Genomic DNA, 24,078 nt, shown 5'->3' with positions numbered 1-24,078 from the left:
GAGGACCGCCGTCCGTAGCCGCCGGAGACGGGGAAGCCGACGGCGACGCGATTCCGGCGGCGGTGGGCGCAGCGGTCCCCCACTCGGGTTGGCCAGGAGCGCGGTCCGGGAGGAGCACTGCGGCACCCGCACCCCTACCCCGACCCCCACCCCCAATGCTACCACGGCCGCCGCCGCCGCCAGCACCAGCAGCAAATCCCGGGTAGGTGCGTGCCAGGAACGGGGTTGTGGATCCCGCTTGTCGGTCGGCTGCAGCTGCAGAGGAAGCGTCGATGGTGCTCGTGGCCGGGGTAGTAGCCGGGGTAGCAGCGTCCCAGGCCGCCGCCATGGGGGCCACGGGAAAATAGGACAAATAAAAAAAATGAGCAAACAAGTACTACGGAATACACAGCAGCAAACACTGCTGCAAGGCACACCCCAAACAAACTGCTGCCGTAAATTAGTGAACGGCGAGCGCCTGCGTTCCACTGGTTGGCGCCTCTCCCCCCGGCTCGGGTGTAGTGATCCTGCGCGGTTTGGTGGCGGAGCAGCGGAGATTGGTGGGCGGGGCGACTCAGGTCTTTGAACCTCGCAGCGCAGGTGCGAGTCATGTGCAGACCGGGGCCAGATATTCCAGCAAGGCCGGCCCAATCACTGCGCCATTGAGCTCTTTTTCAGCCACGGTACGGATTTGGTGTAGCTTATCCGAAGAAGGGAAACAATCGGCGCAACTGCGGATAACACTGTCATAGCCATGGCAGATGTAGTCCATACTCTTCTCTACAAAGGTATTATTGCTTCCAGGTCCATCCATCGCCCAGCGCGCCGTCATCCAGATACTCGCTCTCACCCCTTCCCCCCCCATTCCCTGTTGCCACCGGTAAACAGCTCCCCTTTCCCCCAAAACTGTTCCTTTACACCCCCTCAATCGGCCGATGCCCGCGCCAGCGCCTCGTGCAGGTGCGGCGGCAGGCGGTAGCGCAGCTGGCTGGTGTAGGCGGTGAGGTCGACGGTCATCTGCTTGAGCTCGTCGGCCATCTGGCGGGCCGTGGACGCGTTGCCGCTGAACTGCCCGCCCGCGAGCCGCTCGCGCTGCCGCGTGCAGCAGACCACCGTCCACAGCAGCAGGTTCGGCACGTTGATGGCCACCGGCTGCGCGAGCCCCGCGAAGCGCGCCGCGTAGCTGCGTATCACCCCCGGGTCGCCGCGCGCCGTGAGCGGGAGGATCTCGAGCGCCCGGATCTTCTGCACGTTGAGAGAATTGTTTGTCAGTAATCTACTAATTCATATGGATAAAAGTAGGGGGTGGGGACGTAGGGACAGGAGGGACGAGATAGAGGATGAATAGTGTAAAAAGAAAAGAAAGAGAAAAGAAAAAAAAGGGAGAAAACGCACATCCAAGCACTGCGGCCACTTGCCCGCCTCCACCAGCCCCTTGATCTCGCTCATCTGCAGCAGCACCTTGCACGCCACCCGGTTCGGCTCGCGTATCTTCTGCCAGAACATGTGGTCGCGCTCGTACATGGCCATCATCGTGCGCGCCAGCTCCACGGGGTCGTCAATAGCCGCCAGGCTCAGGCTGCTGCCGGGCTGCGCCTCGGGTTCCGCGCCGCCGCCGCCGCCGCCGCCGTTCTCGACCCGCGGCTTCACAGGCACCAGCCGCATCGGGTCCTCGCCGATTTCAAGCGACACCGCCTCGCTGAGCGCCCGGCTGACGATCGACACCACCGTGTCGTAGTCCTCGGCGAGGTGGTACAGCAGCACGGCGTCCGTCGTGCGGCCGTTGTCGTCGGCGAAGCCGGCCGCCTGCAGCGTGATGGCCCGGATGAAGTCGTCCTCCTGCCCCAGCGCGATCAGCGGGCCGCGCTGCTCGATGACGCCCTTGATGCGCCGCCCGTCCGGCCGGATGTCGCCGATGAGCCGGCTGAACTCGCGCGACTCGAGCACCAGCTCGCGCAGCGCCTCGTGGCACACCGCCGCGTGCTGCCGCCCGCCCGCCTCGTCCGCGTTCAGGCAGATGAGCACCAGGTAGTCGACCGCCGCCGCCGCGTTGGCCGCCCGGAAGTCGCGCGTGTAGTAGCCGAGCATGCGCGCAAAGTTGATCTGCGGCTGGCTGCGCGTGTTGTGCGAGAGCAGCTCGTTGCCCGCCGCCGACAGCGCGTCCGCCGGCCGCAGCAGGCCGTAGTAGGTCAGCGCCACGGCGAAGTGCACCGCGTCCACGTACGAGAAGGGGTACAGGTACGCGATCGCCTGCTCGAACATGCCCGATAGCACTTGCAGGTAGAAGAACATGCCGAAGCTGCCGTTAGCGTCCTCGGCCGGCGTCTTGGGGAAGTGCTTCAGCCCGATCTCGCGGATGCTCGCCTGCAGTTCAGCGAGGCCGTACGACTCGCCCGCCAGCTCCACCGACCGGTCCGTCTCGCGCGCCAGGTTGAACTGGAGCCAGATCCAGTCGTTGACGTCGGTCTGCAGCCCTTCCAGGCTGCGGTTGCTGAGGTCGCACCGGCCGATGATCTTGTAGCACGCCATCCGGAACGGATCGATCGAGCCCTCGGGCGCGTTGCGGATCCGCTGGTTGTACTCGCTCGTGCACCGGTCCTGCATCTGCCGCTTCAGGCGCCTCTCCTCGCTCGACGCGTAGCTGTTGATGTAGCCCGAGAAGGTCCGGTCGATGCTCCGGAAGTGGTTCTGGTTGTTGTTGACGTACTGCGCCGCCTCGCTCACGAAGCCCGCCCGCAGCAGGTAGAACACGATGGCCCAGATGTACTCGCCGTTCACCTGCTGGAGGTCGACGTTGTCGGGCACCAGCGTCTTCCGCACGATGCGGAGCCGGATGTACGCCTTGACCTTGCTGACCACGTCGGGCAGGCCGCCCAGGTTTGCATCCTGCGGGTACTTGGCGATGAGCGCGTTGACCTCGTTCCAGAACTGCTTCTCCAGGAACGCATTGGCCCCCTTCAGGATCTGCTTCCGCATCGCCATCGCGTTGGGAGACTGCGAGTTCGGGTCCAAATACAGCTTGGCGAACTGCCGTTCCCGAGGCGCCTCTTCCGCGTCCGGGTTCTCCCCGACAATCTCCATCATGGCCCGGTACGCCTCCACGATATGCGGTCCGTGCCGGTCACCCGACTTGGACTCCAAGTCGGCCAGGTCGCGGCAGATGTAGAAAGGCAGCCCTCGCTGCCGCGCGTCGTTGAGCTCGCGCATCTTCTCTGCCAGCTTGCCCTGCTTCTCACGCAGCAGCCGGTCGTCCGTCGACACGACGCCGCTAAGCGACCCAGAAGCATCCTTGCTGCTGCCAGCCTCTACGTCGGTAAACGCAGAGGCGTGAGCGCCGATCCGACTGGGCGTCCCGATGACGGAGCGCATGGCCGACTTGCCAAGCACGCTCGCCCGCTTCGTGGGCCGCTCGCTGCTGGCAGCCTGGCTGGCCTTCCGCCTCGACCGCCCGAACGTGCCCTGGCCCTCCTTGGACGGCGTCGACGCGCGCGGAACCGCCGCGCCAGCGGCTTCCTCCCGCGGTTTGATGCCGAAATGCTCGTAGATCCTCTTGCGCTGCGCCTCCCACTCCATCGTGACGTTCTCCTCCAGGAACGCGTCGAAGTCGCGCGCCGAACGCTCCAGCCCGTCGGCGATCATGCTCAGCGTGGTCTTGGTCTGCAGGTTCGCGAGGTAAGTCTCCACGTCCACCTCGCCCACGCCGCCGCCAAATCCAGCCCCCGGCACGCCGGCGCCGCGCTCCCGCGCCTGCAGCCCGAAGGCGCCGAGGTCGCGCACGGCCGCCCCGGGGTCCACGCCCGACGCGGCGAGGAAGTAGTGTGCCTTGCCGTGCTCCAATGGCCGGTCCTGCGACGGGCCGAGCTTCTTGAGGCGCTGGCGCAGATCGCCCAGCCCGAGCTGCAGGGAGGGCAGCTCGCCCAGCGCCGTCTCGCCCTCGGCTTGTTTCTTGTTCTTGGCGAGGAGGCTGTCGAAGAGCGCGCCCGTGGGCGGTGCTTGCTGCTGCTGCTGTTGTTGCTGCTGGTTGGTCGAGGCGGCGGGGTTCGTCGTCGTGGTGTTGCCCAGGCCAAGACCCAGGCCGCCGCCGCCGAGCGGTGTGGAAGAGAAAAGGCTCGTCCCAGCGGCTGGCTGGGTGGTTGTCGCGGTGGAGCCGCCCAGTGTGCTGCCAAAGATGCTGTTGCCGGTCGGCTGCTGGCTCGTTGCTGTTGTTGCCGTATTGCCCCCAAAAAGGGACGTTTTCGGGGTGGTCGTCGATGTGCCGAAGAGCGAGGTGCCGAGACCTGTTGAAGGCTGGGTCGTGGTGGGCGTTGTCGTCGTGTTGCCAAACAGAGAGCTCCCTGTCGTTGTCGTCGTGTTTCCAAACAGAGAGCTCCCGGTCGTTGTCGGCTTGTTGCCAAACAGAGAGCTCCCGGTTGTTGTCGAGCCAAAGATGCTGTTGCCGGAGCCTGCTCCAGTTGTCGTGGACTGCCCGCCCAGCGTCGTCCCGCCCAAGCTTCCTGTGGACGCTGCCGTCGCGGGCGTCCCCCGGCCCATGAAGAGCGACATGGTCGCTGTTGGCTATGCTGTCAGTCCCTGGAACTGTTGGCTCGGTAGGTGAGGTGCAATGGGTGGCAAGGCGACGCGATTGCCAGCCCCGGCTGTTGGTCTTCGCTGGACGTAGAACGCAGCTTGATTTTGTTGTTTGCCGATTGCTCAAAAAGGTCTTCAGACGCGCCTGCAAAAAGTGATGTGGGGCGGCCAACAAGGTTTCCAGAGAGAACGTTAACTCCCTAACGGGCTGGGAGCTTGGGCCACGTGCCATGAATACCAACAATGGGACCTGAACAATGGTCGGTGCAAACCGACAATGGTTTCCCGGCCAATGAATGGGCTTCCCATCAACCAAACCTCAACCACTCAGCCCGCAATACCATCAAACGCATGTCACGGGCACAACCTTGACTATTCACGGTTTTTCTTCTCTTTCTGCCCAAGGAAACATTATCTAATCTAACTAACCTGGAAGAACAACCACACATCTATCTCACCATGGCATCCCTCACTGTGCTGATTCGCCGGCATCCAGCGACGACCCCTTGAGCGCCTCGTCAATTTTCCTCCTGTACTCCTGCTGCGTCCGGCACTGGTCCAGGAACACCTCATACTTGGCATCCAGCAGCTTCTTCTCGGCCGGGTCGCCCCGTGCCCAGACCACCTTGCCGGGCTTGCTCATGCGGTCCATGATGTCCCACAGCGGCTCCGTCGCGCCGTGCCCGTCCGCGCTCGCCGCCTTGGCGCCCAGCATGGCCGCGCCGTGCACCACCGCCGCGTTGACGTAGCGCGGGATCAGCACGGGCATGCCGCACGCGGTGGCGATCAGGTCCATGAGGATCTCGTTCTGGCACTGGCTGCCCGACATGAAGATGCTGCGGATGCCGTGCCCGGACGCGTTCATGGTCTCGACGATCTGCCGCGTCTGCAGCGCGATGAACTCCATGGTCGAGTAGTACAGCAGCGCCATGCCGTCCTTGCTCTTGTCGCTGCTCAGCCCGATGACCGCCCCGCGCATGTTGGGGTCCGCCACCGGCGACCGGTTGCCCCAGAGGTCGCCGTAGAAGAAGAAGTGCCGCACCAGGTACGAGATGGACGGCGCCTTGGTCGTCTCGGCGAGCCGCCGGAGGTGGTCGTTGAGGAAGTCGTAGATGTTCTGTCCCGCCGCCTGCGCCTCCTTCAGCGTCTCGCCGTACGCCGGGTGCGTCTCGAGCATGTGCTTCATGAGCTCGCCCGTCGCCGACTGCCCGCCTTCGGCCATCCAGAAACCCGGGATCAGGACGTCCCGGTACGGGCCCCACACGCCCGGCACGAAGACGGGCTCTCGCGACATGGCCAGGTGGCAGGTCGACGTCCCAGCAACGGAGGCCAGCCGGGTGAAGGCTTGCGAGACGTCGTTCTTCGCGACCGATTCGTCGAGCCGATCCGGGTCCAGGTTGACCTTCGCTCCAACCGTGCCGATCCACCCCGCGTACGCGTCGATGACGCCGCTCCCGACTGCGATGCCCGGCGGCAGGCCAAAGTCCTTAGCCGCCTTCTCGCACAAACCCCCAACAAGCTCGCCCGCGCTGAGGAACTCGCCATTCTGCGGCACGACCTCTCAGTCAGCCAAGCCACCGCGAAGTAGCCGAGAAGAGATAAGGAAAAGGGCTCACCACCCCGTTCACGCCGCCGACCCTCTTGAACCCGTCCTCGACCAGCTCCTCGAGCCCGATGGCCCGGTAGAAGTCCTCCTGCCAGCCCTTCACGCTCCCGTCCACGCCGACGGGCACGTAGCCCTGCTTGCAGACGGCGCTGCAGAAGCTGCGCTTCTCCGTGCCCGTGGCCAGGTGGGTCAGCGCGTCGGCCAGGTCGTAGAACTTGCAGCGCGCGAACAGGTCCGCCGGCATGTGCCGCTTGAGCCAGAGCACTTTCGGCATCTCCATCTCCACGTTCATCTTGCCGCCGAGGTACCGCAGCAGCCCGTGGCCGGTCGCGTTGATGTGTGCCGTCTCGGCCAGCGCCCGGTGGTCCAGCCACAGGATCACGTTGCGCACCGGGTCGGCGGAGGAGGGGTTGTGGCGGAAGTCCGGGTAGGTCACGGTCACCGGCTCGTCCGTGTCGTGCGTGAACACGGCCAGCGAGCAGGTCGCGTCGAAGCCGATGCCCTTGATGGAGGTGGGCGCGACGCCCGAGGTGGCGACCACCTCGCGCACGCACTGCGCGATGGCGCGCCAGATGTCTGTGGTGGATTGTTCCTGAAAAAGGGAAAAAAATGCCGAGGTTAGTTGTCGGGAAGGATACGGTGAGGGAGGCTGCGGGGAGGGAGGGAGTCGTACATAGTGTGAGCCACCGTAGCCCTGGGCGGGCTGCCACAACTTGATGTTCTCGCTTGCGAGCGCCTTGATCTCGCCGGTTGAGTCGATGATGCAGGCTCGCGCCGAGCCCGTCCCGACGTCGATGCCGATGTAGTGGTCCTGGGGCGAGGTGGAACGGTAAGTACCCTGCAGTCCGGCACAACTGCTTGAGCCATTCAATGTGTTCCACTCACTTGGGAAGCCCTAAAGCGGAGATGGTGTTAGCGATGAAGGCGTTGATCAAGTCGTGGGTTAACTTGCATTTCCCCTTCCTCTTTCAAAAACCTACCTCGTTGGGCAGGAGTTAGTGTGAAAGGAAGCTTGGTAATAAAGCTTGGTTCTGTGTCGCAGAAGCAACTGACAGAAGAATTGGAATGCCTGACCACCTGGTTCTCACGCAGAAAAATCAAAATGAAATGAGCTCAGTTCTCAACTATCTTGCAGGTTGGGCGCCCCCTTTTTCTAGGACGAGCAGTCTAGAGCGTCGACCGAGATGACTGACATTGGGCGCTGGATGAGGGGCAGGAATGGGTACATTATGGTCCCACCTCGCACATGGAACCCCGTATTCTCCAGACTTGGGCTGCTGCCGATGGAGCTCTCGGTGCCTTCCCGAACTACTGCTAGTAAGCAGATCCTGGTGCATGCCAATGGTCGAGGCCCCGTGGGACTCTCTGGTCCCCAGCTCAGCACTTCCCAGTGAGTCCGAGGAGGTGGAGGGAAGAAAAACTTCGCGGGTCATGAGAAACAGAAGGCAGCAAAGAGACCTGCGATGATTTGCAGGCCGCCGTAGCTTCTGAAACTGGAAACGAGTTCTGGGCCTTGAAGATGGGAGCAGGTTGAGAGGCCAGCGACCTCGCAGCTCCTTGCGGGGCTGCGGCAGAGGAGCTGCTGCCGCGTGACCGGCAGAAGCTGCTCGGAACGGGCTAGAACAGCTCCCACAGCGTCTGGATCGGCGCGCCGGTCTGTTTAGTAGACGGGATGGGTGCTGGCGGATGTGCGGGCGGGGTCAGCGGGGTCGCCGGGAACGGCGGGGTGCGGGGCTGCTGCTGTTTGTGTGGCGCCGATCCGGGATCCGGGACCGTCTGGCTCGGAGACAACACCGTCGTGTGATGTTAGGTAGGTAGCCGGAAGAGTGTGAACTCCGTATTTTTCAGGCGACACCAAAGGAGATACCTATGGGCCGACTCTGCAATTCGGATTTGTTCAGTGTTGTAGAACGACCTATGTTTGTTGAGGCGAAGTGATATCCAGTGGCCCTTTGCCTCTAACAGGTACCCTAGTGGAGATGTTCTTCGGCGAATGGGGACCTGATCTGTGTGTTGCCGGGGCCGCTGATAAGTTGAGCGGCGTGAATCAGCTACTGTAAACTGAGCGCCCATAGAATAGGCAGTTGAAGTTCAAGATATCAGCTATTTGGCGACTGGATCAATCTAGTGGGAATAATGAAACGCAGAACTTGGGCTGCAGAGACAGAGACGAAGCCACAGAGGTGAAACGAGTCTGGGTGCGAAAGACATTCGAGCGAACTGAAAGCGACTTCGAAAATTCCCAGCTTGGCAAAAGACTGCTCGCCTCTCAACCCACCAACCGCAATGCAAATGGAGTCCGAGACCGCAGCAACCCACGAGGAGATCTGGGACGATTCGGCGCTGATCGAATCCTGGAACCAGGCCCTGGATGAGTACAAGGTCAGTGGCTGGGAGGATGGAAACCGCGGCGACTGCGCGTCATTCAATGGCCCGCCTCTGACCCGCAGGTGCAGAAGTACCACAGCATTCACGCCAAAGGCGGCACCGTCGACGATATCCCTAATGGCGCCGGCGATATGTAAGACCCGCAACCCTAGAGTCTGGAAGCATGGATGCGCGACAGGGCGCCCGCTGGCGTCGCGGTCCTTTCCCTCCCTCCGTCTTGTGTCGCGGCTAATGGGCAGGGTAGGACTCGGTCAAATGCCAAGCCTGAAACACACAGACCTGGCCAACCTATCGCACAGCAGGGCCTCGAGAGCGGCGCCGGCGAGGAGGAAGGCGAGGTAGATGAGACGGAACCAGCGGGTGAGAGCGACGAAACACCGCACCCGACAATCTCGGATGCCCAGACCTCCGTGCCCGCGATGAAGGTGAGGGAGGATCAGACGGCCACCCTGCAGGGCCTAGAATTGGGAAGATCGCCAGAGCTTGGCGTGAAACACTTCCCGGATCTTAGTGCCACCTCGATTTTGGGTTCCTCGTGGCTGACGCGTTTGACGCATCCTCTCCCAGCAGGTCGATGGCATGCAGGGCGGTGGAGCACCTGCTTTGGGGCCACAGATGGTCCTGGGGACCGGTAAGCTGGGACACTGCGCATCCCGCCCCTGGCCATTTTTTGTTGGACCTCGAAGCTGACCTTCACGGCTAGTCCAAGACGAAGATCTCAAGAAGCTTCTGATGTCGTGGTACTACGCAGGTAGGACTGTTTCCGTTCTGGCTTTTCTGCTCGTGCTGATGATGGATTGTGTCAGGGTACTACACGGGATTGTTCGAGGGCAAGCAGCAAGGATTGCAACAGGCAGAAGAAGCTCGGCGAGGTCGCTGACGGCTCTGAAAATCACCTGTATTTTTTATCCAATTTGTTTACGGAGTACTCGCGATAAAAACCAAGGCGGCGTGGCGTCTACATTTGCATTCGTGAGGGAAAGGTTCGCCTTGCACAGTGAGTTGCAAGAGTCCGGAATATGGCAAGTCATTGCAGGAGTAGACTATCACAGGAGCCACACCCTAAAAGCGCGAGGCTGAAAAACTGGGGTTTAGAGTTAAACATCCCGGTCTTGGCGCGCTGGCACGGAGACCCTGGTGAACTCCGGCTTTGCCAGGGCCCTGATCGCCGTCAAAAGCGGCCACCTGCGACGGCTCGCGTAGCAGAACCCTCGCTTTCAGCACGGCTCCGTCCAGTTCCACGTTTGAGAACCGCCGTGGCATGTATCAATCCGTGCAGACTCTGCGCCTTCATTTCGCGCTGTCCGGCATGACAGCAAGGCGAAGAGTTTGGCCGCCACAGAAAGCAGATTCCGCTTCCCTCCGCCGCCCAGCAGGCAGGATCTCTCGGATGAGCTGCATGCCCGCGGCTCCGCAGAATGCGCCGCCGGCACCCCACGTGCAAGAGCCATATCACAGAGACACCACCCAGCTCCGTTCTCACCCTTAGCAGTTCCCACCTCAGTGGTTGCTTTGTTTCATGCGCAAGATCCGATCCGTTGGCTGCCTCCCAGCCGCCTAGCTAATTTGCACTAGAGAAGATAGGCTTGCGAGCGTGTTTGACCATGTTTGACGATGGGCATCCATCGTCGGGCCGTTGACACTGAGATGGGAATCCCTGGCCGGCGTATTGTAGAACGGGGGTTCGCCGGCGGCAGCCACAAACCAGAGATTACGAGACCTTGGCTGTGCCACGCCCCAGCAAGTGGTGAAGCGAAGCTGGCCGAAGCGATAGCTCGCCTTGCCTACCTAGGCAAGGGCGCAGTTAGGTAGGCAAGGCCGCAGTTCAGCCACAACGCCACACCACCACGACGTCGCCAACATTCTCAATAGCGCCCACAACACTACATTTTCGAACTATGTCAAGTAGCCGTTAATGCTCCTATATCTTCTATAAGCTAACAACGAAGTTAGAGCCCAGTTATTACCGCTCTATAGAGGTATAGAATTGACACTGTGGTAGAGATGTCTTAAAAGGGGAAAGCTTCGGCCTAATACGGTAAGGCTTGGTGTGGCATCCAATCCACGCACGAGAAACTCTGGAGGATTAGCCTGGTAAATGAAGCAAAGCCTCCGACTTCGCTTACACTGTGTACACAGTACCCAGCGCAAGGTCTCGTCTTGAAGCTTCGCTTCAACAAACTACAGACTGGCCCACTTCAAAGGCAGAAAGAAACAAGGGGCCATTCCCATCTTGCAAAGCTGGAGCATCATGACTAGGCCAAAGATGGCGGCCCCGAAACATTTTAGCGAACCGCGGCCGCTAGGTCTCTCGGAATGTGTAAGGCATTCCACGGGCCGGGCGGTTGCCGTAACTCACTACTGCGTAATACTGCTGGCCTGGCCCGAAGGGTCGGCCTTATGTTTCTTGAGTTGGGAAAATCACAGCTGCGCGGCTATACCCGTGCGCAGAAAATAGCAAAGCCTCTAGGCATATAACTTTGTTTCCAGCACAAAAACTTGTGACTCTGTCTTTTATTACTCAATTACTCAAAACTCTCCGCGAGACTCTTAACACAAGAGACACACGAGACCCAGATCTTGAGTCTCGGTCCGGAGGCATACCCCTGTCTGGTTGCCGTCGTCCCATCTTCTGCCGTCCGTGCACCTGCGGCTTGGCCGAAATGCCAAACGCTAATCTGAGACGGCGTTGTCTCAGCCGACCTCCTTGCTCCAACCCCCCTGGTCTGGGCCAGACATGGCCCTCCAAAGTCCGAACCCAAGCTTACCGAAGGGGCCTGATGCGCAAGGGCTGCGTCGCCGCGCAGGGCGACCCTGACTGCACCTCTGCAACTCTGCAACCTCCGCAAGCAGCGCCCCAAACTGCGGGCAGGGGACGGGCAGGGGAAGGGCAGGGGACGGGCAGCGCTGGGCAGGGTCGCCGTGACTCGACAGCGTTTCTCTCCACGGACTCTGCTACCATGGTGATGCCTCTCGGGCTGTTTCGAGCCCGCTCAGGACTCTGCCCTCCCTGTCTCCCGTTCCTGTCACCCTTACCCCGTCCCCACTGCCCATGGCCGGCCGGGATCTTCGTCGAATTCGCAGCCTGGGATGCTGTGTTCGAAGATCATCATGCTCTGATTTAAGCCCAGCCCGGCCCCCCTCCACTGGCCGCCTTCTCCTCTCAAGAAGTCTTGTTTCTGCTTTCCTTCTTCCCCATCTCCTTCTTCCTCCACCGTTGCCTTCTGTGTGTGCGTAATTCATTCATTTGGTTGATCCATTCTTTTTCCTCGTCGCCTTCTTTCGCTTCGACGATACGAGCAGGGACTCGCTTTGGCATCCAGACTACTCTATCCGATAACCAGTCATTTATCTCTCTCCAGTGGAGGATCTTGAACGACGCCCGACGAGAGGACGAAGCAGTCGTTTAAAAAGGAGGCAACATGAAGTTCTCATCAGCAATGACATTGGGCATGGCGCCCCTGGCGCTGGGAAAGGCCGTCCATGACGTCTACCCCGTCCGGCGGAACGGACACCAAGGGGGCGCCGCCATCCAACTCAGCGCCAACCAGGTCGCGGCGACCGAGGCTGAAATCGCCAAGCTCGAGCAGCTGATCGGTCTGAACCGGGGCAGCGGCGTCGAGATCAACTTCCTCTGGGTCAACCTCGGCGGCGGCGCGGCAACCACCGTCCTCGGCGCCGCCAAGACCGTCACCGTCACGCAGACCGTCGTCGGCGGTGCTGCCACCGCTCCCCCAGCCGCCATCACGAGCGGGGCCGCCTCGGCGACCATCACCTCCCCCCCAAGTGGAACGACCGTCGTCTCCAGCGGCGCCACCCACAGCGTCACGGTCGGCGGACCCGGCGGTCTGGCCTTCACCCCCGCGCAGATCTCCGCCACGCCCGGCGACACCGTCATCTTCACCTTCCTCAGCCAGAACCACACGGCCACGCAGTCTTCCTTCGACACCCCCTGCCAGCCGCTCGCCGGCGGCATGGACTCGGGCTTCCAGCCCAACCCCAACAACACGGTCAACCCGCCGCCGCAGGTCGCCATGCAAGTCATGGTTAGCACACCGCTCTGTAAGCCAAATCCCCATCCTCCCTTTCCCTCTCCCCCCTGGCTTCCGCGCAAATATCCTTCCCCCCTCCCGAAACTAACCCTTTCCCTCGTAAAAAGGGTTCTACTGCCGCCAAAAGGGCCACTGCGGCAAGGGCATGGTCTTCAGCATCAACCCGACGGCCAACAAGACGCAGGCGGCCTTCCAGTCGATGGCGATCCAGCAGAACGGCCAGGGCGCGGGCTCGGCCATCACGGGCGGCAGCAGCTCCAACAGCTCCAGCAGCTCCGGCTCCGGCGCCGGCTCCAGCTCCAACGCCGGCGCGGCCGCCTCCACCTCGGCGACGCTGGCGCAGCTGCCGGGCGCGACCACCTCGGCCGGCAGCGCCGCCGGCGCCGCCAGCACCGGCGTCGTCACCGGCTCCGGCCAGGTCGCGGCCGACGGGTCGTGCGTGTGCGCCGTCCAGTGCAGCTTCCCCGGCTTCCCGAACGCGCAGGTGCAGGGGAGGGATAGCTTTGGCGGGTTCGGCGGTGAGTTTTTTTTCCCCCTTTTCTTTGACCTTATCCTTCTCTCTCTTCGCCACCCCCGATGGGTCGATGGCGATGGCTAGTGAGGTTGGTCTGATGAGCTAACGGGTGTTTTTTGATCGCTTAGGCGGCGTCCCCATGGCTATGGTCCCTGCTCGGTTCAGGGCGTAAGAGCGCTGTTTTGAAGCAAAGGGAGGCATTCATTTGTCTTCAAAAGCTGGGTGGGTCATGGATACCTTGACCTGGTGTTCGTTTCTGGAATGCGGAGGTTGTGGCTGGGCTGCTAAGGCGGACGGCGGGAGGCGGAAATACCATTTGCCTGTAGATCTTCTGTTCACTTTTTTCCTTTCCTCTCCTGATGTCCCTTGTTCTGTTTCCCCGCTGCTGCCCGGCCTGGGTGTTGGAGCAGCGAGGCATATGACTGGTTCGTAGTTTCTGGATGCACAACTCTTAATATATATATCTCACGGTGGAATATGACGACCCTGTTGCTTCTGGCCTGTACGTGAGCTGTTGGTGATAAATTGGGGATGTTTTGCGTACCGAAACGCCGGTTTCGGTTTCCTCACGGTGAACCATGCTGCCCGGTTGGTTTCCAGGGCGTTAGGCGCATGTCCAGTGCCCTTGTGTAGATGTCGACCCTCGCCGCTTCAGCATGGGCATACAAGGAAAGGACTATGTGTCCAGAAACGAGCAGAGGTTGTATACAGGAGACGTAGCAACAATCAGCACTGACCACAGTGATTGCTCTCAGAGAGAAGCGGGAAGTAGTTGATAGATTGTTATGCAAAACGGCAGAGAAACGCAAGTTGCCCCCTGCCCAGATCACGCCTATTGACAAAAGGAAGGAGGAGATGAATCAACTTGCCATACAACGCGCCTTCATCTACGCCAGTAATAAGCCAGCAAGAACGCCCCGTTTCTTCGTGTCTGGTCCCGCCCCCAACGGCCTTGATAGGAATGTCCCGTTGTTGACTGTGACGCCGGGCCAGAACCCCGTTGGTTCGCCGTAAACAAGACGCCTTCCGCAATGTCGTATGTAAAAAAGAAAAGTCGTTTCGGTCGTTTCGCTGTGTGCTATCGTTCCGATCACGCTGGTCGGCAGCGACAGGGGATTTCATTTCTTGGCTTTGGCAGCGGCAGCCTCAGCAGCCTTCCTCGCGTCGGCTGAGCGAGAACGGTGTTAGTATGTGCGGCTGCCAGCAACAACTACACAGAGGATTGCGGGCTGGGAATCAAGGGTTGCAGTGCGCATCGGTCGGAAAGACGGGTTGGCGCATACCGGCTGCCTGCTTCTCGCGCATCTTCTGCGCGGCAATCTCCTTCGCCTTGGCCAGCTCGCTGCCGCTCATGCCGTGGGCCTTTTTCTGTAGGTTGGTTGATTCCCGTCAGAAGCAGGTTCTGGCGCCGCCAGAGCTCGAGGAGCAGAGCAACGAAAGGCGTACCTGGGCAGCCAGCTTCTTCTGAGTGGCCTCGCGGGCCTTCTCGCGCTGGTTTCCGCGAGACATTTCTTCGACAGGCGGGGGGCTCTATCGAGCGAGCGATGCAGTACGGTGTAGGCTGATTCGCGCTTGGCGATCGCGTGCGGTGCGGTGCGATGCGTCGTTCCGTTCACCGCGAGAGCGGATGATGGATCGTGAATCGGATTTAGAGGGTCAGCAGCAACAAGCACTTAACGTTAGCGGGCTGCCTGATCAGGGCCACTTGTTGCCAGTCGGCACCGGCCCAACGAGGCTGAGCAGGTGGCCACAGCTTCAGGGGTTCTGGGCGCTTCTGCCGGTGGGTCCCTAAGGACGCTGAACCTCTGATCCTGAGTGCACAGGACATTCTCCCTCTGACCAATCATGTCCTCGACTTTCCTTCTCCTTCCGGCCTTCACCCTCCACAGTAGACGCGCGGAACGCCGGTGCTACACCGGGTCGGCGTCAAGCTGGCTCCTGGAGAAGGACTGGTCTGAAAATAGTTGCAAGGTCCAAGTGAGAAACTTCTACTGGCCGCGGGCTCCGAGCTGCAGCCCTTGTTATGTCGAGAGCCACGAGCCGACTTCCACAGTAACTACAGTACATCAGGTACCTTAGTCATCGGCGGTGGAAACCGACCCTAACCCTGCAAATCGAACTTGGTTTGATTTGCTTCCAATGGACACTTTCGACTTGCACACCACCATCTGGGAACACCGATCCTCTTCATTCCATTACACACTGCACGACAGTGCTGGTGCTAAATGCGCTCGGATCTTTTCCCTCACTCCCCGTTCTCAATCCATGGAGAGAGCGCAGGCCGAGAGACCGGATATCAAATCGGTGATGCCCAAGGCTAAAACTGCCTGAAACGGGCTTGGTTCACTCCCAGCCAATCGATGTGTGCAACTGGCCCGGGTTTGAAGGTGGCTCGCTCCATGCATCTCGGCCCCGGCTCCTGCGTCGTGATCTCTCGATCATCTCCAGACGGACGGCGTTCTCGCTACGGAGGGGCTTTGCCGAATCATTGGATGACAGTGATTTACGGGACGCGTTTATGCGCTGGCATCCACCGGCTCCGCGTGGGATCGCGGGGCCGCTGTGACAACCTGGACCATCCGCCTGCCTTCCTCCTGCATGGAGGAGAGAACCTGGGCCGAGGCGACAAGCCTGGCGTGGAAGCTGCTGTGTGTGGCAGTTAAAGTTAATTTGTGTAGCTCGGCTCTTGCTCAGGTACCCGCGCGATCCGCTGCTCGCCATCCGTCTCATGAAACGGCCGGGTTCCCGTCCTGCAGGCAATTCCAGGTGCTGTCTGCCCTGCGGCCGTCCCCGCGCCTACGGCTTCATTGGCCAGAAGCAAAGGAAACAGCGCTGCTTGATGCGAAACGCTCACGAGAGCCGCGGACCACTTCTTTGCCTGCTCACCCCCTGTTCCTCCTTTCATTCTTTTTCGCTTTGTTCATAGTCAATTGCCGTGACACACGCAGCTGTTCCCATTGTTTGTTATAAGGCCGCCCGTCACCACCCCTTACGCACGGGCTTGTCTCCTCATCGCCTTTGTCGGGTCGCCATTGTCGCGCCTCTCACAATGAGAGTATTTTCCTATTGATCTAGTTATTGTTTGCTCTCTTTTCCTTCGTCCATTTCTTACCTAGCACGGCCTGTTCGTCACTCCTCATCCTATCGGACCCAACTCTTTCCCGGTCATTTCTTCTTGCCAACAAACTCCTTGTCACCAACCTGTTACGTGTTCGCCAGCAGAGCGTCACATTGGCATTTCCAGCACTCAAGAACTGCAGGCAGTTTCACTCTTCGGACCACACGCTCTTTCTGTAAGTATTTATACACCGGCACCAGCCTATCTGCTTTCAAGCCCGAGCCCCAGCCCCCGATCCACCCAAAGAACACAAGCAAGCGAGCGAGCAACGCGGAGACGGACTCCCAATATGGCATCTCCTCCTATAGAGCTGGCTCGAAACCCCTCGAGAGCGCGTTCTGAAGTCTCGGCGCTATCTGATGGTTCTGCCCCCCGCGCGGGACGTGCCTCGATGCTGTCGGCCGCTGACGAAGCGCCGGACGCACCCGAGGAGGATGTCTTGCCCGAGAGATCAAGTCATCCTGCGAGGGCTCGTTCACGAAACCATGTGCCACAGACGAAGCCCATGCGCTCTGAGGCCGGCCCCTCTGCGGGTCAAGCAGCACCCCTTCCCCGGGAACGCGCAGAATTCACAGGCAGAGCGGCAGACAGCAAACGAACAGGGACTAACACGAGACCAGACCGACATCAACCCGAAATGTTCAGTCTTGGGCAGGACTCGAAGCTCCTGGGCATTGGCCATGTGGTCCTCAACGTTCTCCGCGCTCTCAACCTGATCGGCCTGGCTGCCGTGATGCTGGCCAGCATGGCCATGCCAGTCCTCTCGGGCTTCACAGGCAACTTCTTCTTTTTCGATACTCTCACCCACGTGTTCGTTTTCCTCATCTCGGCCGTGCTTTTCTATTCAGAGTTGCCGATCCCGTGGTTTAAGGCGGCGTTCCGAAGGACCTGGCCGGTGCTGGGGCCCGACCATTCGCTCGCCTGGCTTGGCTTCGGCATGATATTCATCGGCTTCCAAGTCCTGGGAGACTTGATCAAGCCAGCGTACACCACCGACTCGATCGGGTGGGCGTGGTGGCGAGCTTTTCTCGCCTCGGGCATTCTTGCCATTACGTTCGGCTTCTTCAACATCTTCGGCGCCATGGTGTTCCGTGCGTCTGTAATCGAAAAAGGAGTGCGCATCAAGGCCACCTCTCGCATGATCCGGACCCACGGCAAGCTGGCACTGCAGCAAGCCAGCGACAACGCCTTCAACGCCAGTCACAGCTTCAGCGAGCCATACTCGCCCCCACACCGTGACAACTGGTCGGCGCAGAGCTGGTCCAAGGAGGCCGAGGTCGAGCCCTCGTCGGCGGTGAAGCGTCTTACGAGGGTCCTGAACCCCAAGAACTTCCGCAAGTCGCGCCCGTACATCAGCAAGCCGTTCCCGCAGAACCTGGATAACTTGGATGTCGAGCAAGGTCACGAAGACCGGGCCAGCCCAATCCTCCCGACCGTCCAACGGCCGCCCACCGCGATGCACCCCGCGCTTACTGGGAGCAGCCACTACAGCGCAGCCCACATGGACCCGTTCTGATTGTTGTCAGAGACAGCAACGAACACACACGCTCCTTTTTTCTTGCATTTCCTTTCGATAGACTGGCAAAATCAATACACCGCTACCGCCATTGCTTCCTCACACCAGGACCGCGTCAGTGCGCTGGCTGGTATGGCAAATGGGACAGTGAAGGCGAATGGGGATGGGCGTTCTCGGGGTTCACGGCGTGACCGTTGGCTTGCTTTACAATGTATACCCGCTACTTCTTTTTGTGCATGCATCTGGCTGGGCATGGACGGGGTTTGGGTTGTCTTTAGCGGTTCTGGCAATAGGAACTACCAGGTAATATACCGGATCTAACTGCACTAAGGCTGCACATGCAGAGAGAGATGCCTTGCAGCTTCGAGCTAGGCTCACGAATGCTCTCGGGCCAGGTAAAGAAGACACCGAAGCAAACAGTTATGACACTACTTAGAGGCTTCTTCTGCTGGTTTCGTTGACACCCCGTGGTAGTAAAATAACTTCAGTTCTCTGTTGTTTAGCGCCGAAGAGCTGGGAGCAACACAGAGATTCCAAATTCTAGTAGATTCAAACTCGGGCGTCAGCAGCCCCCTTCAATGACTGAATGACACCCACGGTGACTGCGTGGTGGCAGTGCCTGATTTAGAACAGTGGTTAACGAAGTTCAGGGGAAAGGTTGCTGATTTGAAGCCAATCAAATCACTGAAGTGTCCTAACAGCTTTATGTGTGCACTGGAGCTGTTAACTGTTAACGGCTATTTCCCGTCTTCCGGTCTGCTCTCGTAAGCCCGGTGGTCTGTGCATGCAACCGGCTTAAGTAAGCGGCTGCCTTTGTGTTCGCAGTTTCCGTGCAGCCGCAGACCCGATCCAACTCCAAACCACTCCGTCGCGCCTGACAGCTGCCACAAAACCACAAAACAAGTCGACTTTGTTTCAGCATAGAGACCTGCAGCATTCACAACATTTTCTTTTTTTGATCCTGTGCTGGGTTCAGCAGCCAGCCTCCCTAATTGAAAGTGCGCGTCCATTCCTATGAGCACATTCCCTGCGGTGCGGGAAACCACTCAACGCCTCTCGACCCCTTGCGAGCTCTCGCCTTCTCTTCTTTCCCCGCCTATCCATCATCTGTAGAGGAATACGATCGTGGATGGTGTGTGCGCATTGTGATTTGGGCGCCGTGTCCAAAAAGGCCAAGCGGGAAGGTGGCCAGTGGAGGATTGCGCTCTGCAGAGCACGCCGTCTTGGGGTCGCTGGGCTGGCCTTCTTCTCGGAGAGGAATAATAGCTGAATTTTTTTCTGCCTATTGTTCTCGTCTTCTGAATAGGGGCCCACCTCTGATATTTCACCTGTGACTGGAATCGCGCTCGGAAGAAGGGGTTCTTTCAGCGGCCTGTTCCCACAGACAACGAACGGTTCCTGACCATCTCGCAATTGAGCCCGCCTGCCACGTTGATTGATTCATCGACTCGCCGTTGCAGCCCATCACTCGACTTGACCATGGCAGACAACGCGGCCGACGTGGCCGAGGACTACCGGCAGGCCCTGGAGGACCTCACAGTCAACTCGCGGATTGAGATCGCCACGCTCACTAACATCGCGCGAGAAAACGCCAACCACGGTTTCGCGATCGCGGAAGTGCTGCAGAACCACATCAAAAAGGTATGTTTCCGCGGCGGTGACCCATGGCGTCCCATGGTGTGGACGACTCGACCCGCGTGACAGCTATCACCTCACCGAGGCATTCACGAGCTGACCGCTGGCTAGGCACCGCCCACCAGGACATTACCAGCGCTCTACGTCCTGGACTCCATCGTCAAAAATGTCCCGACACCCTATGCGCTGTACTTCGGCCCGAAGCTCTACTCGATCTTCATGGGCGCGTACACCAAGGTCGATAATGCGACACGGCGAAAGATGGAGGAGATGCTCAAGACGTGGAAAGAACCGGTGCCGGGTTCTATTTCGACGAAGCCTGTGTTCCCCATAGAGCAAGTTCGGCCGATCGAGAACGCCCTGATGGCTGCGCGAAATGCAGCTTTCGCTGCCCACCAGAGCAGCTACCAGGGACAGCAGCAGCTCATGCGCGGCCGGCAGCCCGTTCCCAGTCGAGACACACCCACTCCGCCCACCGGAAGGCCGTACCAGCCTCCTCCGCAGCAGCCGCTCTATCCTGGACCCAACGGACACCAGCCGGATGCGGCGCCGACTCCGCAGCCGTATCCGGCACACCCGGTCAGCGTAAGTACAGCCATGGCCTAAGCATGCGTGATTCGGTGTGCTGACAATCTCTTCCAGGGGCCACCACATGCAATCCCACACCGTGCGACACCACAGCCTGCTCCATCCGCTGGGCCGTATCCGCCGTATCCACAGCCGGCCTCGGGGCCAGTCTATGGCGCCGCTCCCCAGCCAGGAATAAGCATAGACAAGTTGAAGGATGATATCCAGCAACTGATCATTGTGGAGAAGGCGGAATTTGCAAAAGATCCCCTTGATACTAGTAAACAAACCAGACTGAAGGCATTGCTGGACTTGCAAACCATAATCCAGAGCCAAGACATGCCTCAGGATCAGTTGATGATCATAAGAGATCGAGTTGCTGAACTTGCCGTAAACATCCGCCCGCAGCCGCCGGCGGCGGTCACTGCTGCCGCTGCCGGCCCTGCCGCGCTCACGGCGCCTAGCACCGCTTACCCCGGTGTCCCCTACACCGTCACTCCAACACCGCCGGTTGTGTCTCAACAGCCGGCACCTGTGCCCCCTGCTGCGGCGGCACCTCCTCCGACTGCAGCAGGCAAGGGCGGCGTGTCGATCGACTCGATCTTCGGACAGGGGGCTCTGGCGACGTTGCTCTCGGTGGCCGCTCGCAAGTCTGCCACGCCGCAGCAGCGGACTCCCACACCACAACATCCTCCGCCTCCTCCGCCTCCTCCGGCGCTTCCGGCACTTGGACCGGCGGCGGCCGCAGCAATCGCCGCTGCTTTGCGGTCACCGCCTCCGCAGACATCTGCCCAACCGGCGAGGCCCGTCGCAGCGGCTGCTCCTCCCCCTCCCCCGTCTGATCCTTCCGCGCTGCTGGCCATGCTGAGGCAATCGGGCCTGATCAAGTCCGACGCAACACCCACTCCGCCTCCGCCCGGCCGATTCCAGTCGCTTGCGGGCGTGGTTGCGGAAGGGGGGATCGAGCTGAAGGCTGCTTCCCTGAAAATGTGAGTTTAGAGGCACACACCTATCAACCTTACCAGGATACTGTCCCTGATGAACGAGCAAACACTGAGCTGACAACCGAGCAGCTTCCGACCCGAATTGATCGCCCAGCTCCACGAAGAGCTCGGCCCGCCGTGCACGCATTGCGGCAGGCGCTTCCGGACGGACGACGAGGGCCGCCGCAAGAAGACGGCGCACATGGACTGGCACTTCCGCGTCCACCAGCGGACCGCCGAGGCCGAGAAGCGCGGCCAGCACCGCAGCTGGTATGTCGACGAGTTGGTAAGTCCTGGCCCGAGCCCAACCCTTCCCCCCCTTTATCGCTGAAACTAACCGCCCGTGAAAAAGGACTGGATCCGCTCCCGCGAAGCCATCGACACGGATTATCTCTCCCCACCTAACGACTCCGCTTCCCTCTCCAACAACAACAACAGCATCAACCCTTCCACCACCGCCCTCCTATCCAACCTCCACCTCACCGGGTCCACCACCACCGCCGCCCCCGCCGGCAGCGGCGGCAGCAGCAGCGGCACCACAGCCCCAGGCGGCGCCCCGCACTACACAGCCGGCAGCAGCGGCAGCGGCGACGGCGCCTCGGCGACCAGGGCGGCGGGGGCGGCGGCGCCGTACCTGCCCGTGCCGGAGGACGCGGCCGGCGCGGCCGGGGGCGGCGCCTGCCCGATCTGCCTCGAGCGGTTCGAGATGAAGTGGCTGGACGAGGCGCAGGAGTGGGTGTGGACGGACGCGGTGCGCGTCGGTGGCAGGGTCTTCCACGCCAGCTGCCACCGCGAGGCCGCGGGGGTCGGGGCCGGGATTGGGGCCGGGGCCGGGGCCGGGTCGGGGTCGGGGTCGGGGCTGGGATCGGGGCCGGTGTTGGGGAAGAGGAAGGCTGAGGTATGTCCTTTGTTTCTTTTCCCTTGATGTTAATTTTTTTTTCTTTCAAAAAAAAAGCCTTTGTCTCGGGGGTGTTACTGGGGAGCGAGTGGCATGAGGGTAACTAATGGGTACGGTGTGCTAACACTGGATATAGGATGAGGCCGGTGGAGTTAGAGGCCGGGTAAAGTTGGAGGGGTAGGCAACTGACGACGAGGAGGGTTTGACGCGACGAGGGGTGTGAGAAGAGATTCGAAGTGGTTTTGACGGAGCTCTCTCGTGGCGCATGGAGCGGGCTCTGATACTTTGGCATTGGCAGTCTTGGACGCTGATGGGGGGCTATCACTGGAAGACTAGTCTGGCCTGCCTCTGGGTCTGTCTCCCCGACGACGATCGGGACCTGCGCGTTTGGTGGAACATTGCTCGAGAGTTGCTTGGACCAGGAACTGTGCTGGGCGGTGAAACGTCCCTTGGCCATGGAGATCGTAATACATATCTTGCCTTGACGCTGCTTGCTGCTCTGTTTGTGTGAAGACGGTGAATGGAGAGGTTACTGCTGTGAATAAAGGGGCAAAGGGGTCCGTTTTACATCTCGCTTTGCTATTATGATTCATCATCAGCTGTTCGTTCCTCGGTCGACCGTCTACGTAAAGCAACAAACAACTACCTCCCTCCCCGTCCACAGACCAGGCTACCAAACATACAATTACCACTATCCTCTCCCTTCACAGCTCCCCCTCCATCCTCCCTACTCTCCCCTCTCCAAGCAAACTCAACCCTGCTTCGCAACCCCCCCAACCAGCGCCTCAAACTCCCTCCACGCCTCCTCCCAAACCCTCGCCCCTTCCTCCCCACCCCTCCTCCACCGCTCCACCCTCCCCCGCGCATCCAGATCCTCCCGCATGTGCGCCGCGTCGCACGTCCCGTTGAGCACCACCACCCCGGCCTCCATCAGCAGCACGTACCACGCGGCGGCGCGCGACACGCCCGCGCCGTCCGCCACCGCCCCGACCCCGACGCACGCCGCCGCGCCCCCTCCCCGCTGCTGCCACACGCCCGCGTTGCCCGTCAGCGTCCAGAAGCCCTGGTAGGCCGCGCCGCGGGCGGCGCACCAGGCACGCGTGCTGCGGTCCCAGGCGTGCTCGGCGGCGCGGAGGCGGTTCTGGATGATGGTGATGGGTGGTGGCGCTGGTGAGGATGGGGATGGGGTGGTGGAGGTGGAGGTCAGGGCGTGTAGCTGGGCTGGGGTGATGTTGGAGATGCCCAGGCGGAGGATCTTGCCCGCGCGGGAAGGGTCCGGGGAGTTGGGCAGGTAGGACTGGAGGGCGTGGAAGGCTTCGAGGGTCTCGGCGGCGGTGGGGAAGGGGGAGTGCAGGATCAGCGCGTCGAGGTAGGGCTGCGGGTGGTCGGGCGTGGCGAGGTTGGTGAGGGAGGAGGTCACGGAGGCGTGGATTTGGGCGGGGATCGGGTCGGTCTGGGAGTAGGGGGAGGAAGAGTCTAGGGGGGTGAATTTGGTTTGGATCTGGTTTGATGGCATCCGAGGTTAGTCTTGGGTTGATCTCGGTAAGACGGGACTTGCGGGGCGTTCAGGCGTACGAATAGTTCCCTGCGCGAGACAATGCCCTCGCGGATGGCGCGACGGATACCCTCGCCCGTGAGCGCCTCGTCGTAATGCTTCTTCATGGCGGCCGTGTCGATGCCGCGAAAGCCAGCCTTGATGGCCTCGTAGACGAGGTCGGCCGTACGGTCCTTCTTCCAGGCGGTCCCGTACATCATGGACGGCATGGCCGCGGTCGACTCAGGGGCGGACATGTTGGCGAAGCGTCGGAGGATACAGTGGATTGGACTATACGAGCGCTGCAGAGTTGCGTACACGGTGAAGCTCGGCCGGTTTACTGCGGCCCAAAAAGGTCGTGCCTTGAAGAGCACGCAATCCATGGATTGGGTTGGCTGGAACGGAGGAGATGAGGGGAAGCTGCGCTGCTTGCTTCGTTCTGTTACATCCTTCTTTCCTCAGACAAGAGCGCCATCTGTATCAGCATTGGCTGCTTCTTCTATCCCTGTAAAACAATTACAAACCTGGAAGCCATTGTAGCTTCTAGTAAAGAAACGAACAGCATGACTTCAAACAGCTGGAGCTCCTGTGGGACAGTAAAAGCACTGTAGGACGGTGAGTGGATGACGTAGTGGCAACCCGGCACGAGCGGCCCGCCGATCGGCCGCCGGGGCAGCTCCTCCCGGGTGATACTGCGCTGCGAGCTCGGCCAGCCTTATTTG

At 60.6% G+C, this 24,078-nt stretch overlaps 9 protein-coding genes across 9 annotated transcripts; 5 read left to right on the top strand and 4 right to left on the bottom strand.

The window, feature by feature from the left end:
- Nucleotides 1–523: 523 nt before the first annotated feature.
- On the bottom strand, nucleotides 524–4,685 carry THITE_2124437 (uncharacterized protein). The gene is made up of 2 exons (XM_003657988.1): nucleotides 1,375–4,685; nucleotides 524–1,224 (listed from the first exon to the last, which is right to left on the bottom strand). The coding sequence occupies exons 1-2, from the start codon at nucleotides 4,519–4,521 to the stop codon at nucleotides 904–906; spliced, it is 3,468 nt and encodes a 1,155-aa protein (XP_003658036.1). The 5' UTR covers nucleotides 4,522–4,685; the 3' UTR covers nucleotides 524–903.
- A 329-nt stretch (nucleotides 4,686–5,014) lies between these two features.
- THITE_2093193 (uncharacterized protein) lies at nucleotides 5,015–7,379 on the bottom strand (the record flags this gene model as incomplete). The annotated part of the gene is made up of 5 exons (XM_003657987.1): nucleotides 5,015–6,091; nucleotides 6,162–6,743; nucleotides 6,825–6,962; nucleotides 7,037–7,046; nucleotides 7,345–7,379. 5 exons carry the CDS (start codon nucleotides 7,377–7,379, stop codon nucleotides 5,015–5,017), a joined length of 1,842 nt encoding a protein of 613 aa, XP_003658035.1.
- A 952-nt stretch (nucleotides 7,380–8,331) lies between these two features.
- THITE_2124434 (uncharacterized protein) lies at nucleotides 8,332–9,493 on the top strand. The gene is made up of 6 exons (XM_003657986.1): nucleotides 8,332–8,533; nucleotides 8,608–8,672; nucleotides 8,784–8,964; nucleotides 9,110–9,170; nucleotides 9,243–9,290; nucleotides 9,346–9,493. The coding sequence occupies exons 1-6, from the start codon at nucleotides 8,438–8,440 to the stop codon at nucleotides 9,417–9,419; spliced, it is 525 nt and encodes a 174-aa protein (XP_003658034.1). The 5' UTR covers nucleotides 8,332–8,437; the 3' UTR covers nucleotides 9,420–9,493.
- A 2,326-nt stretch (nucleotides 9,494–11,819) lies between these two features.
- On the top strand, nucleotides 11,820–13,631 carry THITE_2124432 (uncharacterized protein). Its single transcript, XM_003657985.1, has 3 exons — nucleotides 11,820–12,601; nucleotides 12,699–13,109; nucleotides 13,234–13,631. Exons 1-3 carry the CDS (start codon nucleotides 11,962–11,964, stop codon nucleotides 13,275–13,277), a joined length of 1,095 nt encoding a protein of 364 aa, XP_003658033.1. The 5' UTR covers nucleotides 11,820–11,961; the 3' UTR covers nucleotides 13,278–13,631.
- A 710-nt stretch (nucleotides 13,632–14,341) lies between these two features.
- Nucleotides 14,342–14,614, bottom strand: THITE_2059093 (uncharacterized protein; the record flags this gene model as incomplete). Its single annotated transcript, XM_003657984.1, has 2 exons — nucleotides 14,342–14,473; nucleotides 14,552–14,614. The coding sequence occupies 2 exons, from the start codon at nucleotides 14,612–14,614 to the stop codon at nucleotides 14,342–14,344; spliced, it is 195 nt and encodes a 64-aa protein (XP_003658032.1).
- A 1,511-nt stretch (nucleotides 14,615–16,125) lies between these two features.
- Nucleotides 16,126–17,775, top strand: THITE_2124430 (uncharacterized protein). The gene is made up of 2 exons (XM_003657983.1): nucleotides 16,126–16,398; nucleotides 16,844–17,775. The coding sequence occupies exon 2, from the start codon at nucleotides 16,861–16,863 to the stop codon at nucleotides 17,737–17,739; it is 879 nt and encodes a 292-aa protein (XP_003658031.1). The 5' UTR covers nucleotides 16,126–16,398; nucleotides 16,844–16,860; the 3' UTR covers nucleotides 17,740–17,775.
- A 1,213-nt stretch (nucleotides 17,776–18,988) lies between these two features.
- Nucleotides 18,989–21,259, top strand: THITE_2124427 (uncharacterized protein). Its single transcript, XM_003657982.1, has 4 exons — nucleotides 18,989–19,380; nucleotides 19,486–19,959; nucleotides 20,017–20,930; nucleotides 21,015–21,259. The coding sequence occupies exons 1-4, from the start codon at nucleotides 19,219–19,221 to the stop codon at nucleotides 21,253–21,255; spliced, it is 1,791 nt and encodes a 596-aa protein (XP_003658030.1). The 5' UTR covers nucleotides 18,989–19,218; the 3' UTR covers nucleotides 21,256–21,259.
- A 291-nt stretch (nucleotides 21,260–21,550) lies between these two features.
- On the top strand, nucleotides 21,551–22,306 carry THITE_2171686 (uncharacterized protein). Its single transcript, XM_003657981.1, has 2 exons — nucleotides 21,551–21,822; nucleotides 21,959–22,306. The coding sequence occupies exons 1-2, from the start codon at nucleotides 21,631–21,633 to the stop codon at nucleotides 22,001–22,003; spliced, it is 237 nt and encodes a 78-aa protein (XP_003658029.1). The 5' UTR covers nucleotides 21,551–21,630; the 3' UTR covers nucleotides 22,004–22,306.
- A 120-nt stretch (nucleotides 22,307–22,426) lies between these two features.
- Nucleotides 22,427–23,955, bottom strand: THITE_2124424 (uncharacterized protein). Its single transcript, XM_003657980.1, has 2 exons — nucleotides 23,398–23,955; nucleotides 22,427–23,323 (listed from the first exon to the last, which is right to left on the bottom strand). Exons 1-2 carry the CDS (start codon nucleotides 23,611–23,613, stop codon nucleotides 22,574–22,576), a joined length of 966 nt encoding a protein of 321 aa, XP_003658028.1. The 5' UTR covers nucleotides 23,614–23,955; the 3' UTR covers nucleotides 22,427–22,573.
- Nucleotides 23,956–24,078: the final 123 nt, after the last annotated feature.

Source organism: Thermothielavioides terrestris, chromosome 6, assembly GCF_000226115.1.
Source record: "Thermothielavioides terrestris NRRL 8126 chromosome 6, complete sequence".
Classification (NCBI taxonomy): domain Eukaryota; kingdom Fungi; phylum Ascomycota; class Sordariomycetes; order Sordariales; family Chaetomiaceae; genus Thermothielavioides; species Thermothielavioides terrestris.
Note: the sequence above shows the minus strand (reverse complement) of the source record. Positions and strands in the feature narration are given on the sequence as shown.

What these genes read in the sequence shown, in the direction of transcription:
- THITE_2171686 (XM_003657981.1), top strand. Translation starts at nt 21,631, where the DNA reads ATGAAGTGGCTGGACGAGGCGCAGGAGTGGGTGTGGACGGACGCGGTG. An exon ending in TGGGGAAGAGGAAGGCTGAG is followed by an intron (nt 21,823 to 21,958) that starts GTATGTCCTTTG and finishes CACTGGATATAG; the next exon opens with GATGAGGCCGGTGGAGTTAG.
- THITE_2124432 (XM_003657985.1), top strand. Translation starts at nt 11,962, where the DNA reads ATGAAGTTCTCATCAGCAATGACATTGGGCATGGCGCCCCTGGCGCTG. An exon ending in CATGGTTAGCACACCGCTCT is followed by an intron (nt 12,602 to 12,698) that starts GTAAGCCAAATC and finishes CCTCGTAAAAAG; the next exon opens with GGTTCTACTGCCGCCAAAAG. An exon ending in TAGCTTTGGCGGGTTCGGCG is followed by an intron (nt 13,110 to 13,233) that starts GTGAGTTTTTTT and finishes TTGATCGCTTAG; the next exon opens with GCGGCGTCCCCATGGCTATG.
- THITE_2124437 (XM_003657988.1), bottom strand. Translation starts at nt 4,521, where the DNA reads ATGTCGCTCTTCATGGGCCGGGGGACGCCCGCGACGGCAGCGTCCACA. An exon ending in AGTGGCCGCAGTGCTTGGAT is followed by an intron (nt 1,225 to 1,374) that starts GTGCGTTTTCTC and finishes CTCAACGTGCAG; the next exon opens with AAGATCCGGGCGCTCGAGAT.
- THITE_2124424 (XM_003657980.1), bottom strand. Translation starts at nt 23,613, where the DNA reads ATGTCCGCCCCTGAGTCGACCGCGGCCATGCCGTCCATGATGTACGGG. An exon ending in TCTCGCGCAGGGAACTATTC is followed by an intron (nt 23,324 to 23,397) that starts GTACGCCTGAAC and finishes CCATCAAACCAG; the next exon opens with ATCCAAACCAAATTCACCCC.
- THITE_2124427 (XM_003657982.1), top strand. Translation starts at nt 19,219, where the DNA reads ATGGCAGACAACGCGGCCGACGTGGCCGAGGACTACCGGCAGGCCCTG. An exon ending in TGCAGAACCACATCAAAAAG is followed by an intron (nt 19,381 to 19,485) that starts GTATGTTTCCGC and finishes ACCGCTGGCTAG; the next exon opens with GCACCGCCCACCAGGACATT. An exon ending in AAGGCTGCTTCCCTGAAAAT is followed by an intron (nt 20,931 to 21,014) that starts GTGAGTTTAGAG and finishes ACAACCGAGCAG; the next exon opens with CTTCCGACCCGAATTGATCG.
- THITE_2124430 (XM_003657983.1), top strand. Translation starts at nt 16,861, where the DNA reads ATGTTCAGTCTTGGGCAGGACTCGAAGCTCCTGGGCATTGGCCATGTG.
- THITE_2124434 (XM_003657986.1), top strand. Translation starts at nt 8,438, where the DNA reads ATGCAAATGGAGTCCGAGACCGCAGCAACCCACGAGGAGATCTGGGAC. An exon ending in AGGCCCTGGATGAGTACAAG is followed by an intron (nt 8,534 to 8,607) that starts GTCAGTGGCTGG and finishes CCGCAGGTGCAG; the next exon opens with AAGTACCACAGCATTCACGC. An exon ending in CCTAATGGCGCCGGCGATAT is followed by an intron (nt 8,673 to 8,783) that starts GTAAGACCCGCA and finishes TGGGCAGGGTAG; the next exon opens with GACTCGGTCAAATGCCAAGC.